General features: G+C 44.8%; 1 protein-coding gene across 1 annotated transcript in view; it reads right to left on the reverse strand.

The window, feature by feature from the left end:
• Window positions 1–14,839, reverse strand: part of PLXDC2 (plexin domain containing 2) — a 318,579-nt gene that overhangs the window by 55,691 nt on the left and 248,049 nt on the right. Inside the window, exons 10-11 of the mRNA XM_019532329.1 lie at window positions 5,327–5,387; window positions 1,343–1,496 (exon numbers count right to left, since the gene is read on the reverse strand). Of these exons, the coding sequence (XP_019387874.1) occupies window positions 1,343–1,496; window positions 5,327–5,387 (215 nt within the window). The remainder of the gene's footprint in view (window positions 1–1,342; window positions 1,497–5,326; window positions 5,388–14,839) is intronic.

The following is a 14,839-nucleotide window of genomic DNA, read 5'->3' on the forward strand; positions in this document are numbered from 1 at the left end:
TCTGTGGCCATCCCTATGAGGAGAGGCTGAGGGACCTGAATCTCTTCAGTCTCCGCAAGAGGAGACTGAGGGGGATCTTGTGGCTGCCTACAACCTTATCAGGGGCCAGCAGCAGGGACCTGGGGAAAGTCTGTTCACCAGAGCCCCCCTTGGAGTCACCAGGAACAATGGTCACAAGCTGAGGGAGGATAGGTTTAGGTTAGAAATATTCATGAGGAGACTGGTTAGGTACCTGGCTGGGGTCTTATGACCCCTCCCACGCCCAGCGCTCCTTCCTATCCGTGGCAGGGGGTCGGATTCGATGATCTGTCTAGTTTCCTTCCGACTCATTGATTCTATGATTCTATGATATAGCATGCCTGCCTACCTTTTTGCAGCTGTGAGGGACTCCCAAGGGTGTGGGCAGAAGTAACTTCTGAAAAGATTTTTTCTGAGAGCACCTCACCTGTCAGAACCAAAATACTCAACCTAAATGCCTCCCCTCCTCCCACCTCTGCACTCAGAGCTGGAAAAGAAAAGGACTTGGGGACTGAGGACTGGAGAGCTGGAATCCAAGCTCTGGCTCTGGTTTAGTGCTAGAAAGTTACAGAACTGCTCCTTGGACTGGGAATGAAGGGCACAGCAGTGGCCAGGGGAATGTGGGGCAGAGAGGAAGAACATGTGCCTCTTTTTTCATTCTGGTGGTATCATGGGGGACGAGGGAAGGAGTTTAACCAGCTCCAGACAAGTATGTATGTGCATTGGGAGTGAAGGGAAGGGAAGAAGGGAGCACTTTGGGGTGTTGGAGGACCCAGAGGTTCCCTGGGGCTTTGTGTCATGTCTTCTACAATCTACATGCACATGGAGCAGTGAAGTACTTCAAAACAAATCGAATGGGTACAGCTCTGGAGGGCTTCAGCTGGTTTTGGAACATTTCAAGGGCATGAACATCTGTACAGCTGGCCCTCTGAAACATTTAAAAGGCATCTGAAACATACTTCTGTCTGCAATCCAAATGAGGACATTGGAGGCAGAATTTCTTCACTCGGAAAAAGCCCATCTGGTTTATGAAGTGGCAGCAAGAACATGAAGGGCAGAGTTCTCTGGAGAACTCTTTGGTGAAGAGTTTGTTCCTGGTCTTTCAAAAAAAGTTGGGGCATTGGTTCTTATTGCTATTAAAGCTTGATTTTTGGAGACAAGCTAAGATGTCACTTTCTTTCAAAGTCTTCCCGCGCTGCGCAAAAACAAAAACACCAACCCAGAAATTAGAACTTATGTGTTGTAAAGAAGTTGTGTTTTCTCCTTAAAGATGCAAATAATACAATTCTCCATGATAAGAAAAAAGCACTATATGATAAGCTACCTTCTGTGGGCAGGCTTGTTGGTAGATGGGATGCTGTGGATCCTCTGGTGGTGGTTAAAACTCTGAACTTCGTAGTAGTTTGTTGCATGGCAGTGGTAGTGTGAGGTGGTATCTCAGTTGTGCCTATGTTCTTTTCACAAATCTTATCTTTTGACTATTGAGAAACACCAAGAAAGAAGAAAATGAGTCTTCAGGAGAAACTATTTGTCATAGCTTAGAGGCAGAGCATGGAGAAACTGTCACTGTAGGAAGCAAATGGAAAACTTAAATCAAGGAATTTGAGGAGAATTTTTTTAGTGAAGTATTTTTCAGAGGGTTTGGTAGAACAATATATTTCACTGAACACATATTTCACAATGCTTAAGTTCTTAATAACCAGTCTGCAAAGGCTCTGGAATCCAAATGTACATTCTTACTGACACCTGTGTTTAAACTTCTCAGTTCATCAGTAGGAAGGTGCTGCATTATTGCAATTTTAATATGAAATACACGCATCCATAGTTTGTTTTTGGGGTACCATGAATTATGTCGAAGACAAACTCATATCGGTCAATAGACCACAATTTTATACACAAGATAAAGTGTGCCTGTTTTAAATTCATTACATTTTGTTTGTGAAACAACCAAAAAAGATGATGCTGTATGTACATGTGTATATTGGATGTGGAAGTCTACATCTCATGGCTTGAGGCATTTTTTACCATGCACAATTATGCCACTGGCCCCTCTTCCCCTTTTATTATAGAAAACAAATTAGAAAACACATAGGAAAATATAAGATAAACCCCGCAAAGCCAACTGCTCAAAAACTATTTTCTCCACCCTTTCCCTTCAAATCCCAGCTCCCTTAATTTAAGAGTAGACATTTAAATGGAAAGAATCAGTATGAAGAGACAATCAGAAAACAGAATAAACCACTTAAATTCAAACCTAAGTAATGTTTTTGATAATGTTACATGCTCTTAGGCATTTTTAATAATGGTACATGCTCTTAGGGCAGCAAGCAGGCTAAAGCATGGTCACTTACACCTGGTTACTAAGTGGGCCTTGCTGCCAGTGGGCCTTCACTACGCCCAGTTTCCTGCATGGCCTGGCTTTCTGCATAAGCTTTCAGAGCCCAGCAGGGTACTCCAAAGGTCTGTCCTTGGGCTTCTAATGCCTTGTTGTTATTTCCTACCTTTGATTCCTAGTTACTTAGTCCTGTGTCCTACCTGTTTGTTCTGGTTTCCTGGTCTCTGGGTCCTGCTTGTTGGTTTTCTGGCCCTTGCTCCTTGTTTCTGCCTGCTGACCTCTTGTGCTACAGGCTACAGGCCAGGCCCTTGACAGCTAGCTCTTGGCTTAGCTTGGTAATCACTCGCATCTTGTTTCCATGCAGCTAAAGCTGTCTGCTCTGGACTCCCTGGCTGGCAACTCTGGATTGGATCCCTGCCTCCCTGTCCCTGACAGCAGCCCCTCACAAAGCTTGTGGTTCTACCCAAGGTGATAGCCTATGTCCTGGTCCTTTTCAGATATTGGCCACCTGCTCCCCTGTCTCTCATTGGGATCCTTGCTTCTCTGACCATGTCTGTTCCTGATCCCCTGGATTGGGACCCTCCAGAGGTCAAGCCCCAACTGCATACATCCCAGTTAGCTCCAGAGGTCAAACCCCAACTGCCTACATCACAGTTGTATCCTTGACACATGCTGATTTGAACACATGGTGACAAAAAGAGTACATCATCTACGGCTACCCAAGGGAAGGGAAGGACATAAGTATCTAAAGGAAGGGGATTAAGATATTAACAAAGAGAGTCCTTGCTTCCAAGACAGCAAAGGTTCCATATAGCTACCCCAAATCTCTGCAAAGAGGGAGAGGTCCCTAACTAGCGGGACTGGATAGGCATGCAAGGGGGATTAGTTGCATCCTGTCTGGAAATGAAGTAGCTAAACAATCCCTGAATTCAGAAAAGCAAATGAAGTCTTTGACTTCTCCACGCAGTGTGGAGGTGTTTTGCTATTCCCTGCACAGGTCTGAGACTTCTGAATACTATAGTCCAGTCCTAGTGGGCCTGGTTCCATTTGTGACTTGAGAGCCAATTTTAACTCAGGCAATTATAGGCAGAATTTGACAATGAATTCAGCAATGCAGGAAGGTAGTTTTACAAGAACAAACTTCATGCTTCATCCTTTTATGTATGTTTAAGATTACGTTATATATTTATGTTTAATCATTAATCCTTTGCTGAGCACCAAGAGGAAGCTGCCTTTTTATCTTCTTGAAAAGATAATAAGCTGTAGAACACTACAGTTTTAAAGCTGTAGGACAACCCTCTGGCCAGGTAGGCAGCTTGAAAATTTCAGGTCTATATATCAAGCTAATAGCCCATAGGAATTATGCTACAGTTAGAACTATACAGAAAACTCCGTTTTAAAAACATTTCCACCACTTTGAACCAATGTCAATGCATCTGGTATGTGCTACTGAGAAGAAAGTCAAATGTACTTTTCTAAACAGACATTTGGGGCTCTATCTTGCCATGAGGAACAGCTTGCTGCCACTGTACATTGTTGTTGTAGCTAGAGACAAAATTAGGTCCTTACAACCAAAAAGGAAAAGTAGTTGCAGCTCACAAGCATTAAATTCACATATGAAAAACGCCCCCCTCAAATAAGGCCACTGGGAAAGGGGCAACAACAACTTAATATATTAATAGATCTGATTTCAAAATGAACTGTTTTGGGCTCACTTTGTGGCTGCCTCTTCTGCAGAAGGGAGTGGTCCCACATAATACAAGCCTCCTGCCTTCTTTTTAAATTTTTTGAAGGCTGTTCCTTTCCAAAGAAGAACTGGCCATCTAATAGCTTTTAAAAAAAACAATAGCCAATGCCAGATCCAAATAGTTTTTTTGTAGTTGCCTAAATGGGCTTAGGGTAGAATTTAGGTCACAAAAAACAATACATACCGACCAAGGCCAGTGGTTCCAAAATTATTCAGGCATATCATCCATTTTGACTTAACTTAGGCTTCTGTGCCTACTAAAAAAATCCAGATCAAGCACCCAGATGCGTAAGTCATGGCTCCATTATGATCCAGAGTGGTGCTGGATGATAATTTTGATAAACTTTGCTGAATTCGCTAATTTGTATATATTCTCAAAAGATGTCTAATGTCTGATATACATTGGCAACATAAGGGCAACACCTTAAGCTCAAAGTCATTCTTGAGCTTCAGGGAAATGCCATGGTGGTGCCCACCTTTTAGCCAATAGCTTAGTATTTAGAGAATTCACAAAGTTCAAACGTACACCTTCTGCTTCCTAGGAGAGTGCCTCAGGATGGAGACTAATCTGAGCAGGGGCAAGTGAGGCTGGCCCACAGAGCTGTCAAATGTGTACAATTCTTGGCACTTGAAAGAGAAAATGCAGAGGGAGCCTGATTCCAGCCCAGTAAGGAGGACTCCCCCCCTTCCCTGAAGAAGGGGAAGACCTGGGTTCAATTGACAAGGATTAATATTTCTATTTAATGAATGACTGGCCAATTCATGAAGAATCGTAGCATCACGGACTCCAGGGCTTGTGTTTCTTGATGCCGCTATTCTTTCAAATATACTCCCATGAGTCTCTTTTCATGTGGCTGAAATGCGGAAGAGGAAAGGCAGAGCTGACTTCTCTTACAAGGACTGTGGCCATCCCTGATCAGATTCTTAGCCCCAGATTAATCAGAGTAATGTCTTTTCACTGCATTCATTTTTGGAATTAGTGTACTTCCCTGGCAATAAGAAATTCACGTGATGCCCATTTTTATCTTCAAACAAATAATGCAATTGCTCAGTGAGCTTTTTTAATATAAACCTACTCACAATTTTAATTGATATATATGGATGATTATAGCATAAATTTAGCCTTGAGAAACCCTTCTTAATAAACTGGAGATTGTAATCAAAGGAATCATAATTATATCAGCAGCTTCTAGTGATAAGGCGCAGGTTGCAAAGAAGCTACATACCTCTTCAGGGCAGCCACTGTCTACCCAGTCTTGCCGGTGACGATCAAATCCGCTGGAACATCTTAAAATGAGGAAAAAAATAGACGTCGTCCACACGGAAACAGAAAGGGGGGAGGGCAGAGAGGGAAGCGGAAGAAAGAATCATTAATGAAGTCATTTACTTTAAAAGTAAAATATTTGCACAGGTTTAACTTTATTCAAAAAGACTTGTTGATTAAAATGGGATTAAATCTTTTCACGCGTTTCATTTAAGGGTGTTTTTTGATTACACATTTCATGAATATCAGTGTGTCCATCCCTTTTGATTCTTTGCTGCATCGTATAGCATGGGCTTAAATTTGATCTCAAGTATATAGACTTAAATTATTGTAATTCGTTCTGTCCAGCTTCCTTCTTAGTTTGTTAAAAAAAAATACCCCCCCCCCCCAAAAAACAAACAAACAAACAAACCCGCTAAACAAACAACCTGGCACAAAGGACAGGGATCCGTCATTACTGCTCTCCTTTCATCAGGCTTGGTAAGATGAGACACACTGACAATGTACCTGGATTTAACCTCTCTGACAGCCTCAATGTGCAATATGCAAATACAGCATAGCTGCTCCAGTCTCTTTACTAGCTGCAAAAAAGTTAGGTTACACACATTTCTTACCAAATTAACGGAGGTTAAAAACCTGCTTAAAAAAATTCTTTCTAATTTGCAAAATATGATGAGGACATTTTCAAAGCAGCTTGTAATATTTTAATTTAATGATTCCCTTGGACTGCCGTACCTCACAGGAGTGTTCATTTAATATCTGTAAAGCACTTGGAGAGTCCTAGACAGAAGGTGATACAGAAATGCAAAGTATTATTTAAATAGCAAGCAAATGGCTAAATCTCCACATACTGCTTAGAAAAAAATTGCTCCCAGTTGACTCATAATAGATCTACATTGCACTTTGCTGCACTTCATGATGATGTGCCATGGTATGAATGAGCACAGGTTGAGTGCAACAGAACACAGAAATGTCAGTAAAAAAGGACAAAATTAGAAGTGCTATAATTCAAGGCAAAGACTACAAGAGGTGAAACTCTGATCTATTTGGCATCTGCAACATGTGCTGAAGGCAGTCTAAGAATAAGAGGTTAGTGATATGATTTGTTCTCTTTTTTTAGACTATGTAACAACATAGGTAATCTGAACTACTCATTTAGCTCTATTTAGATGGTATTATTTGATTCTTAATCATTAAAAGGTGCAAAGCTTCTGTCTAAAATCAACACCGTTAGGGTTAATTGACTACCTTGCCAGTCACAGTTTGGGGAGCCTCTGCAACACTTCGTTTTTAAAATAAATGTTGTGATTCTTAAATTTTTTGATAGCTGGGTATTTTGATGCTCATAAACTTCTCCACACACAACTCTGATGGAGCCTGCTGTGAGGTATTTCTTTTCTCTCTTCCTCTGAGAAACAGTGAATGAACACCAAGTGGGGAGACTTTGGTTTCTTCTTCCCCAACTTTAAGGAACACTGGATATGAGACTCTTGACATCAAGTCATGTCCTCTAGGCCTGTGCATAGAGGCCATATTCGATTCAGAATTCAGGACATATTCAATTCAGATTCAGCTGATTCAGAGGACAGTGATTTGATTTGGAGATCTGGATCACTGCCCAGAATCCATTTGGCCGAATCACCTTTGAAAGATTTGGCACTGATTTGGAGAGATTCAGTGATTTGGATCAGCCAAGGATAGGCAAGCACAGCCAGGAGGCTGTAGGTTTACCTGTGGCTCCTCCAGCTGTGCCTGCCTCTCTCTGGGTGGGGGAAGGGCGCAGGAGAAGACTCATGGCTGCCCTGCCCTGCCTCAGCCTAGTCCTTCCACTTTAAAAAAAAAAAAAAAAAGACCCACACTCACTGGTGACAGGAGAGGTGACTGGGGCCTCTAATGGGAGAGCTCCCCGCCCCCCGCACAGCACGAGGGAGTTGGGAGCAGCGGGGAATGCTGGTGCTGGTGCTGGTGCTGGTGCTGGTGCTGGTGCAGGTGTAGTGTGGCCCAGCAGGACACCGTGCGCTGCCTCAGAACTGAGGCCACTGGGGCTGAGCAGTGCTGGGCTCCTGTTGACATATGGAGCTGCCTCAGTTCCCAGAGAGTATGCAGCACCCTGCTGAGCTGTGCTGCACCTGTGTGATACAACAACTGCTGCACAGGTGCCAAGCAGGGTGGACAATCCTTGCTGCCCCGCACTGCACAAGGGGGCTCTGTCATGAGTGCCCAGATCTGGTGAGTGCAGAGTTGTAAGAAAACAAACAAAAAAAAGCACCCCACCTAACTGGCTGCATCACTGACAATCAGGGCCTCTGGGTGCTCATGGCAGAGCCCCCCATGCAGCATGGAGAGTGGGGGGTAGCGGGGATCGCTTCCCCGACTTGGCACCTGAGCAGCAGCTGTTGAATTGTATGGATGCAGCATGGCTCGGCAGGGTGCTGCATGCTGTCTGGGTGCTTGGGTCACTGGGGCTAAGTGGTACCAGGCTGGAGCCACCCCAGCTCCCAGGCTGAGCCACGCTACACCCCCACCTGGGGCAGGTGCCACATGAGTGCCAAGCAGTGCCCCGTGCTGCACTAAGGGGGGAGGGGGAGCTCTGCCAAGAGCCGTCAGAGGCCCTCATCCCCACTGCTGCAGCTGGTGAGTGCGGCTTGTTTTTTTGGGTTTTTTTTAAGTGCCAGGAGGTTGGGGGGCTTCTCCTGTGGCTCCTCCCTCTGTGTCTGCCTTTACCCTGGTGGGTGGAGCTGTGGGTGCTATGCCCTGCTGCCGCTTGCACAGCCGGCATGGTGCGGGGGGGCATGATGTAGACGTGGCTTGCTCTGGGCGGCAGCAGGGTATAGCCCCTGCTTCCAGTGCTACCGCACCTACATTAGCACTGGGAGCAGGAGCTTTCCCCTGCTGCCAATTGCCAGCTGGTGCAGGGGGCGCAGGATGCAGGCATGGCGGCACTGGGAGCGGGGCTATGCTCTGCTGCTGCTTTCCCCCTTCTGCCTGGAGCAAGGCGCAGCTGCATTCTGCCCCAACCCCCGCTGGCCCAGCTGGTCAAGTGGTAGCAGGACAGAGCCCCCGGTCCCAGCACTGCCATGCCCGTATCCTGCACCCCCATGCCCCAGTTGCGCAGCTTGTCCCAGCCCCTTCCCTCCTTCCTCGCTCAACCCCAACAGATTTACCAGCTGGAGGCAGTTGTGTCAGCTGCCTTAGTCTATGGCCAAATCTCCAAAGTGCCCGAATCTTTTCCTAATTGATTCAGATGTTTGGTCTCCTGATTCAATTCAGATTCAGAGATTTAGTCTCTGAATCAGGCCAAATCTCTTCTGAATCACAGCAGCTACTGAAGCTTTGCATAGCCCTGATGTCCTCTACATTCATATCCAGCTATTTGTCCAAAGTATCCACAAGCTTGTCTACTCTGACCCCACCCCTATCTTCATAGACCAGTCTCCATGGAGAAATAAACCATGATGAAGAAACCATAAACTGCTGATGAATAACCCCTTTTCACATGCTGCTAATAAACAGCAGGGGTGACAAGGGAACATCCACTGTTATGCAACTGCAAAAGCAGATATTTTGTTAGGTTAATTTTGTTAGGTGTTCCATCACTTTAAGGGCTGGAGCTGGCAGCCAGCAGGTGCCTGATTAGGGTGGCCATTTTAATGCTCAGCTCTCAAGGCTGGGACAGCAGTTTTCTGATAGCCAGAAAGGGACAAGCATCACCTAGCTGAGCTACTGCTCCAGGAATATCTTGGAAGTAAGGGAATCTATGAGGATGGCTAGAGGCCCCTGGTCCTGGGCATGAACTAAAATGGCACCCTGATGGGGTAGGGAGGCCTGGTGGAACTGCCTGTGGTGGGGCAGTGCCATCTAAATACCAGGGACATGAACCTCCCCAGTGAAAGGTGGGTCAGGGTGCCTTAATAACCCTAGCCCCTACCACCTGGTGGGCAGGATGTAAGCAAATGGGGGGGGGCAGGTATGCTTGAGAAGCACCTGAGTCCTCAAGGGATGGAGGGCCCTGGTGAGGTGAGCCAGGCATGCCATGGGAAGGCACCTGCATCTACAAGGGTGAAGGACCCCAAGCCCCAATGAGAGGATAGAGAGTGAGCCCCAAGGAGGGGGCAAGAATAGTGTGATGCCCGGTGAGGGGCTAGGAGTGAAGTCAGCCAAGAGTCTGATAATCACCCAGCCACTGCTCAGATGAGGGTCATGGGAGAGTCCCAAAAGGCTGTGCCAGGACTGGCTGAGGGGAGTTAAGCTGGAAAGCCCTACAGGATCACTCAAAGGAGCAAGGGCAGAGTGGAAGAGGCCTGGTGAGAGCAGGCAGAGTGGAAGAGGCCCCAGTGAGAGAGGGGTGGTATGAGTGTGGCCCAGAACAGGGCGGTAAGACAGAGACCTAAGTTTGTACTGAATTTAGCCCAGCCTCAAGCCTGAGTATTACCAGACTGAGTGTATTACCTGTGAGGCATGGGACACATAAAAGGGGAGGTCAGAGCATGTATGTATCACCCTTTAACAGTGGGTGCTAGAAGGGCAATCTCCCACCTAATTAACACCTGAATTAAATTGCAAAAAGGCACAGCAAGGAGGAAGGTGGGCAGTTTGCCCATAGACAGGAGGTGGGCCTATTTGGAGATGGGGCTTGGAAGCTTGCCTCTGCCACAGTTAATATATGCTACAAAGGAATTGCAAAAAGCCAGTTCTGGCACTTACCAATCTGATAGAGAAAATATTCCTTCCTGCACCCTAGTCCAGCAATTGGTTTGACCCTTCCTTAGCACATAAGTGAGACCCTTCATCTAAGCACTCAAAAGTTTTTTAATTAACAGCCAAACTTAACCTTTAACTTTGGTCAATGACTAAAGTTTCAGATGACAGTAGGGGGAAAAAAGAGCAATAAAGTACCCACAGAGGAAGATTCTCCCTGGCACCCATAAGTGAGGTGGAAAGGGTAGATTTGCATGTTATAGACTAACTAAAGTAGAGATGTATATCATAAGCTTTTTTAGGCAGAGGGCTTATTATCATCAGATGCTGTGATAAAGTGACCGTTCTAATATTATAGAAGTCTTAGTCTGTCTGTCCATAACACTTTATTCACACTCTGATTGGTTGTCTGAAACAATGTAATCAGAGTCCTCCAAGAGTGTTCCAGACAGGAGGCAGGGGTGGACTACCACCCTGATGGCGCGGACGGAGCGGGTGGGCATGGCCAGCTAGGAGGGAGGGGCAGTGGAAGGGAGAAAGGAGGAGCAGGCCTGGGCCTGACGCGGTGGGGGGGGGGAAGGAGTGGGCCCAGGCCCGATGCAGCAGGGGAGGTGGGGAGTGGGGCAGAACCCCAAGTGGTGGGGGAAGAAAGGGGGAAGAGGAGAACATGCCCAAACAAGGGGGAATGGACACAGGGTTCTGTCCCCACCCTTGCCACCATCATTCTTGATGGGCAATCTCCTAGGATAATAATATGAGTCATAAGTGACCAGTAGAAGTCTGTTTACCAGACACCTTCCACATGAAGGTCAAATTTCCTTTAATTCTACCACGAGTATTCCAAATCACTCTTTTGTCTCACTGCATGGCTAGGAGGATAAGGGACTTCTCTGCACAGAAAGAAACTGGAGGAATTCAATTTACTAACAGAATGCAATTCTCATGGGGCTTGTTCTGTCCCTAATTTTCAAAGATGTTTGAACAGTTTCATTAATAATGTTTACCCAGTGCTCAGAAAGTCTGGCTGATTTTTTAGAGGTGATGAATGCCTATGCTGCCTTTTGATTTCACTGACTGATGCAGGTGCTCGGCACTTCTGAACAATCAGGCTTCACATTTGTAACCTATACCCAATCCCCCAGTAATAATATACAGATAATTACTGCAAAACTGAACACCCACATTTACTTAACTCCAGCACTGTTTAGCTCGAGCAAGGAGTATAATTTTTTATTTTGTTTCTAGATGGCATCAAATGTAACATACAGTAGACTGAATGAACGAAAGCTTCCCCCAGAGTTATACATTTACAGTTTTGAAATTTCGTTTTGGGAAAGTGATGAAAAATGTCAGTAAGCAACATGACACATTTTTATAATTGACAACATGGCCAAATCATGTATAAAGACTTGAGAAAGCTCTGATTGTAAACACATGAAATGAATGTTCCTGAGATCACTGTGCCCTAAAAAGAATTTAAAAAGCAAAACGCTGATTATTTTGCACTTTCTGCTGATGTAACAACAAAGATTAAATTATCAGAAAACAAATGTATCAGAAATTTTATCGTTTTGGCGCCAAGTAAACCTCCCAACAAAATACTTGAGGCACGTGTCAAGGAAATACCAGCTTTAGAGGATGCAATCACTACTGCATCTCTGTGTTAGAACTATGGGAACTATCAGCATAGCACCTGCCTGCTCTGCATAAAGCTTTTACAGAACTTTTACTTGGTGGCCTAGAGATAATTCCCTTTTGCTGTTATAAGCAACACTGGAGTAGATTTGATCAGTTATGCCACTTGTGCCATCTGTCAACATGGCCATTTTATAACAACTTCATTTTCAAGTGATGACCTAAATCTGCTCCTAGCAAAGCAATTAACAAAGATGCTCTAGGAAATGAAAACGAGGAGATTTTTGAGAAGCAGGGAATCCCAGACTCTGCTGTTAACAGGGAACGCTGAAGTACAATGTCTATAAGCAAAGGGGAAATTTTTAAGTATTTACATGTCTTATGGAAGTGGTTTTGCACAGCTAATGCATCTGTCATTATGACATAAAAATGGGATCTGAATCCTTCCAGACTTGCATGAGACAGAAAGGAACCATAGACTACAGGAGACTTACCAGAGTCCACTCACCCTCTGTTTGGTAGAAAGCAGAGGGAAATGAAGGGGGTGCCAATTTACTACACAAGCTGAACATCTATGCTTTTTTTTCTCTATTAAAAATGCCCACCGCTAGCAAAAGCTAAGGCATCCCCTTCTAGTGCTCCTCTACATAAGACTGAGCATAACATACAAAAAAATGCCCCCAAAGTCACTGGAAAGCAGAAGGCAGAACTCCAGTAAAAAAATCTAACTGTATTACAGAGCTGGGCTAGGGAGAGACATTAAAAAAGTCTGAGCTTGAATTGATTCAATCTTTGCAAGTTAGTCTAGTCTAGTTCAACCTGGCTAGGCTGAATTCATTTGTAACTATACAGACATCCCTTCTGGACTGAGGAAATGCAGGTGCATGCCTGGAGTGGGTCAGACTAGAAGCCAGGGGGCACTAGAGCAGCCTTCCCTTCCCTTCCCTTTCACAGAGCTGACCTGGGATGGGGCGGGGGGGGGGGGGGCAGGATGTCCAGGCTGCAGGAGGCTCTGATTCCTGCCTCACCCCCACTGGTCAATGAGGGAGCCAGCACAGATTTAGTTACACAGCAGGGAGCATTTATCTCCCTATCAGTAAAACAAAAGGATCTCCCATTAGTTCAAACTCTTCTTAAACAACTTGTTCCAAAGAAGTAACAGAGGGACATTACCAGCTACCTGTTGATTAGCTCCAAAAAGCCCTAAGTGGCACTGTCCTGTCTGCCTTGTCTCCCACAGCATGCTAGAAGACCAGCATGTGGTCTTCTAGCTAATGCTGAGATGTCTGTGTAAGGCATAGGGGAATGGGGATCCCTGCTTGAGCAGGGAGTGGTGAGGGGGAAGGGGAGAGCAGGAGGAAGCCAGGCAGATGTCCTGTACCTGCAGTCTCAGCCAGAGCTGCAACCAGGGAGCAGACGGAAAGGGCCAGGCCTGCTGGGTTGGAGCAGACTGCAGAGCTCCACCCTGAATTGCAAAGCAACTGGGATGCTGGAGGATTCTGATTTAACTTAAACCAGCAAAGGCTCTGGGACAGACATTGCATAAACCAGTTTGACCCAAATCAATCGAGTCTGATATTACATTCAACTAGACTTATCTCAAACCGGTTTCAGCCATTTTCAAACTGGTTTATGTGCACTGAACATTTGTTCTGTTATAGGTTTAAACCAGTTTCTGATCACTTCAACTGGTTTATGTGTAATGTCTGTCCCTAGCCCAAGAGTGAAACAATCTGGTCATTCACCTCTTCTATGGCACTTGCACTCCATATCAGTAGTTGCCCTAGTTATTTTTACAATGATAACCTGTAGCATCATACAGGCAGGCCCTGGACATAGACAACATACACAAGAATAGCAAAAGGTTTCAATTTATTTCATAATTCTACTATAAAAAACTATTCTTCTTAGGTAAATCATGTACCTATTCCTTTGAAAAAGCGTTTAACAAGGGGAACTGAAAAGATGTCTAGGCAGACTGAAAGCTGCACACTATTGCATTTTCCTTGAACAATATTAATAAACATATCAGAACACTCTAAAATGCAATCTGCGACTCGACAAGAAGTTAAGACTTTCAGTGAAATTATTTAGTTTTGTTCTCAGTCTCTTTTTACCCTGTGAAACATGACAAGGAAATATCTGGAGAGTGAAAAGACCATGCATTAAACATTATCTGTAATGCTCCACCCTGATTTCATTTCCCCTTCCCTTCAGGACAGGCTCCATCTCAGTTCTCCCCCTCTCCAGATATCACTCTCTTCAAAATTATAAAGGGTGGAAAGAGCTTGTACTTCCTGCTGTTTGTTATTTTCTGTGCTTCCTTGACACAAGAGTAGTGACCGTGGGATGAAAGTCTGCTCTAATGCCCAGATTCAAAGCACTAACTTACCAAATTACAAGCTTTAAACATCTTGATTAATTAGACCATTTTCCTGGAGTCCAATAAGGCATCTCTGCATGGTAGTGAGAAGGGAGTGACAGAATTCAAATTTGCTCTCCCTCTACTTGGACCATAGAGCACTACTAAACAATGTTTTAAAACCTGCAGCACTCAAAATAGTGTGTATACTTTTTCATACATATTAAAATAAGTATAATTACTAAGGCATAAATTAATACTTGATGAAACACATCCATGTCTACAATGCAGAATACATATATCCATTTTAGATGCATCTTAAACTTCATAAGTCATAGTGTTTGATGTAATAATACAGATACACATTTTCCTGCAATATTGTATGAAGCTGGGGGGCGGGGAGGAGTTGGAGGGTAGAGGGGCAGGAATCTCCACTGTCTTTGGAGAAATGAAGAGGTGCTAAGAAAGGTGTTGTTTTACAAGAGCAAAAACTGAAGCAAATGACCCAAATCCAGACTGAAGCAAGTACTCAGATCCAGTATTTACTAGTTGGCGTTAATGGCAACATGTGAATAGAAAAGACATAGTAAGGAGCCTATAGGGAATTCTTGTGGTTGGAAGAACCTTCAATTCGTGACTTCAATTACCCGGACATCTCCTGGGAAGATCACTCAGCAAAATCCGAGCGGTCGCAAAGCTTTCTCTCGTGTGTGGATGACCTCTACCTGACTCAAGAAGTCTATGGGCCAATGAGAGGCAAAGTGCTGCTTGACCTGGTAC

This window comes from Crocodylus porosus, unplaced genomic scaffold, assembly GCF_001723895.1.
Source record: "Crocodylus porosus isolate Cpor-Errol unplaced genomic scaffold, CroPor_comp1, whole genome shotgun sequence".
Lineage (NCBI taxonomy): Eukaryota > Metazoa > Chordata > Crocodylia > Crocodylidae > Crocodylus > Crocodylus porosus.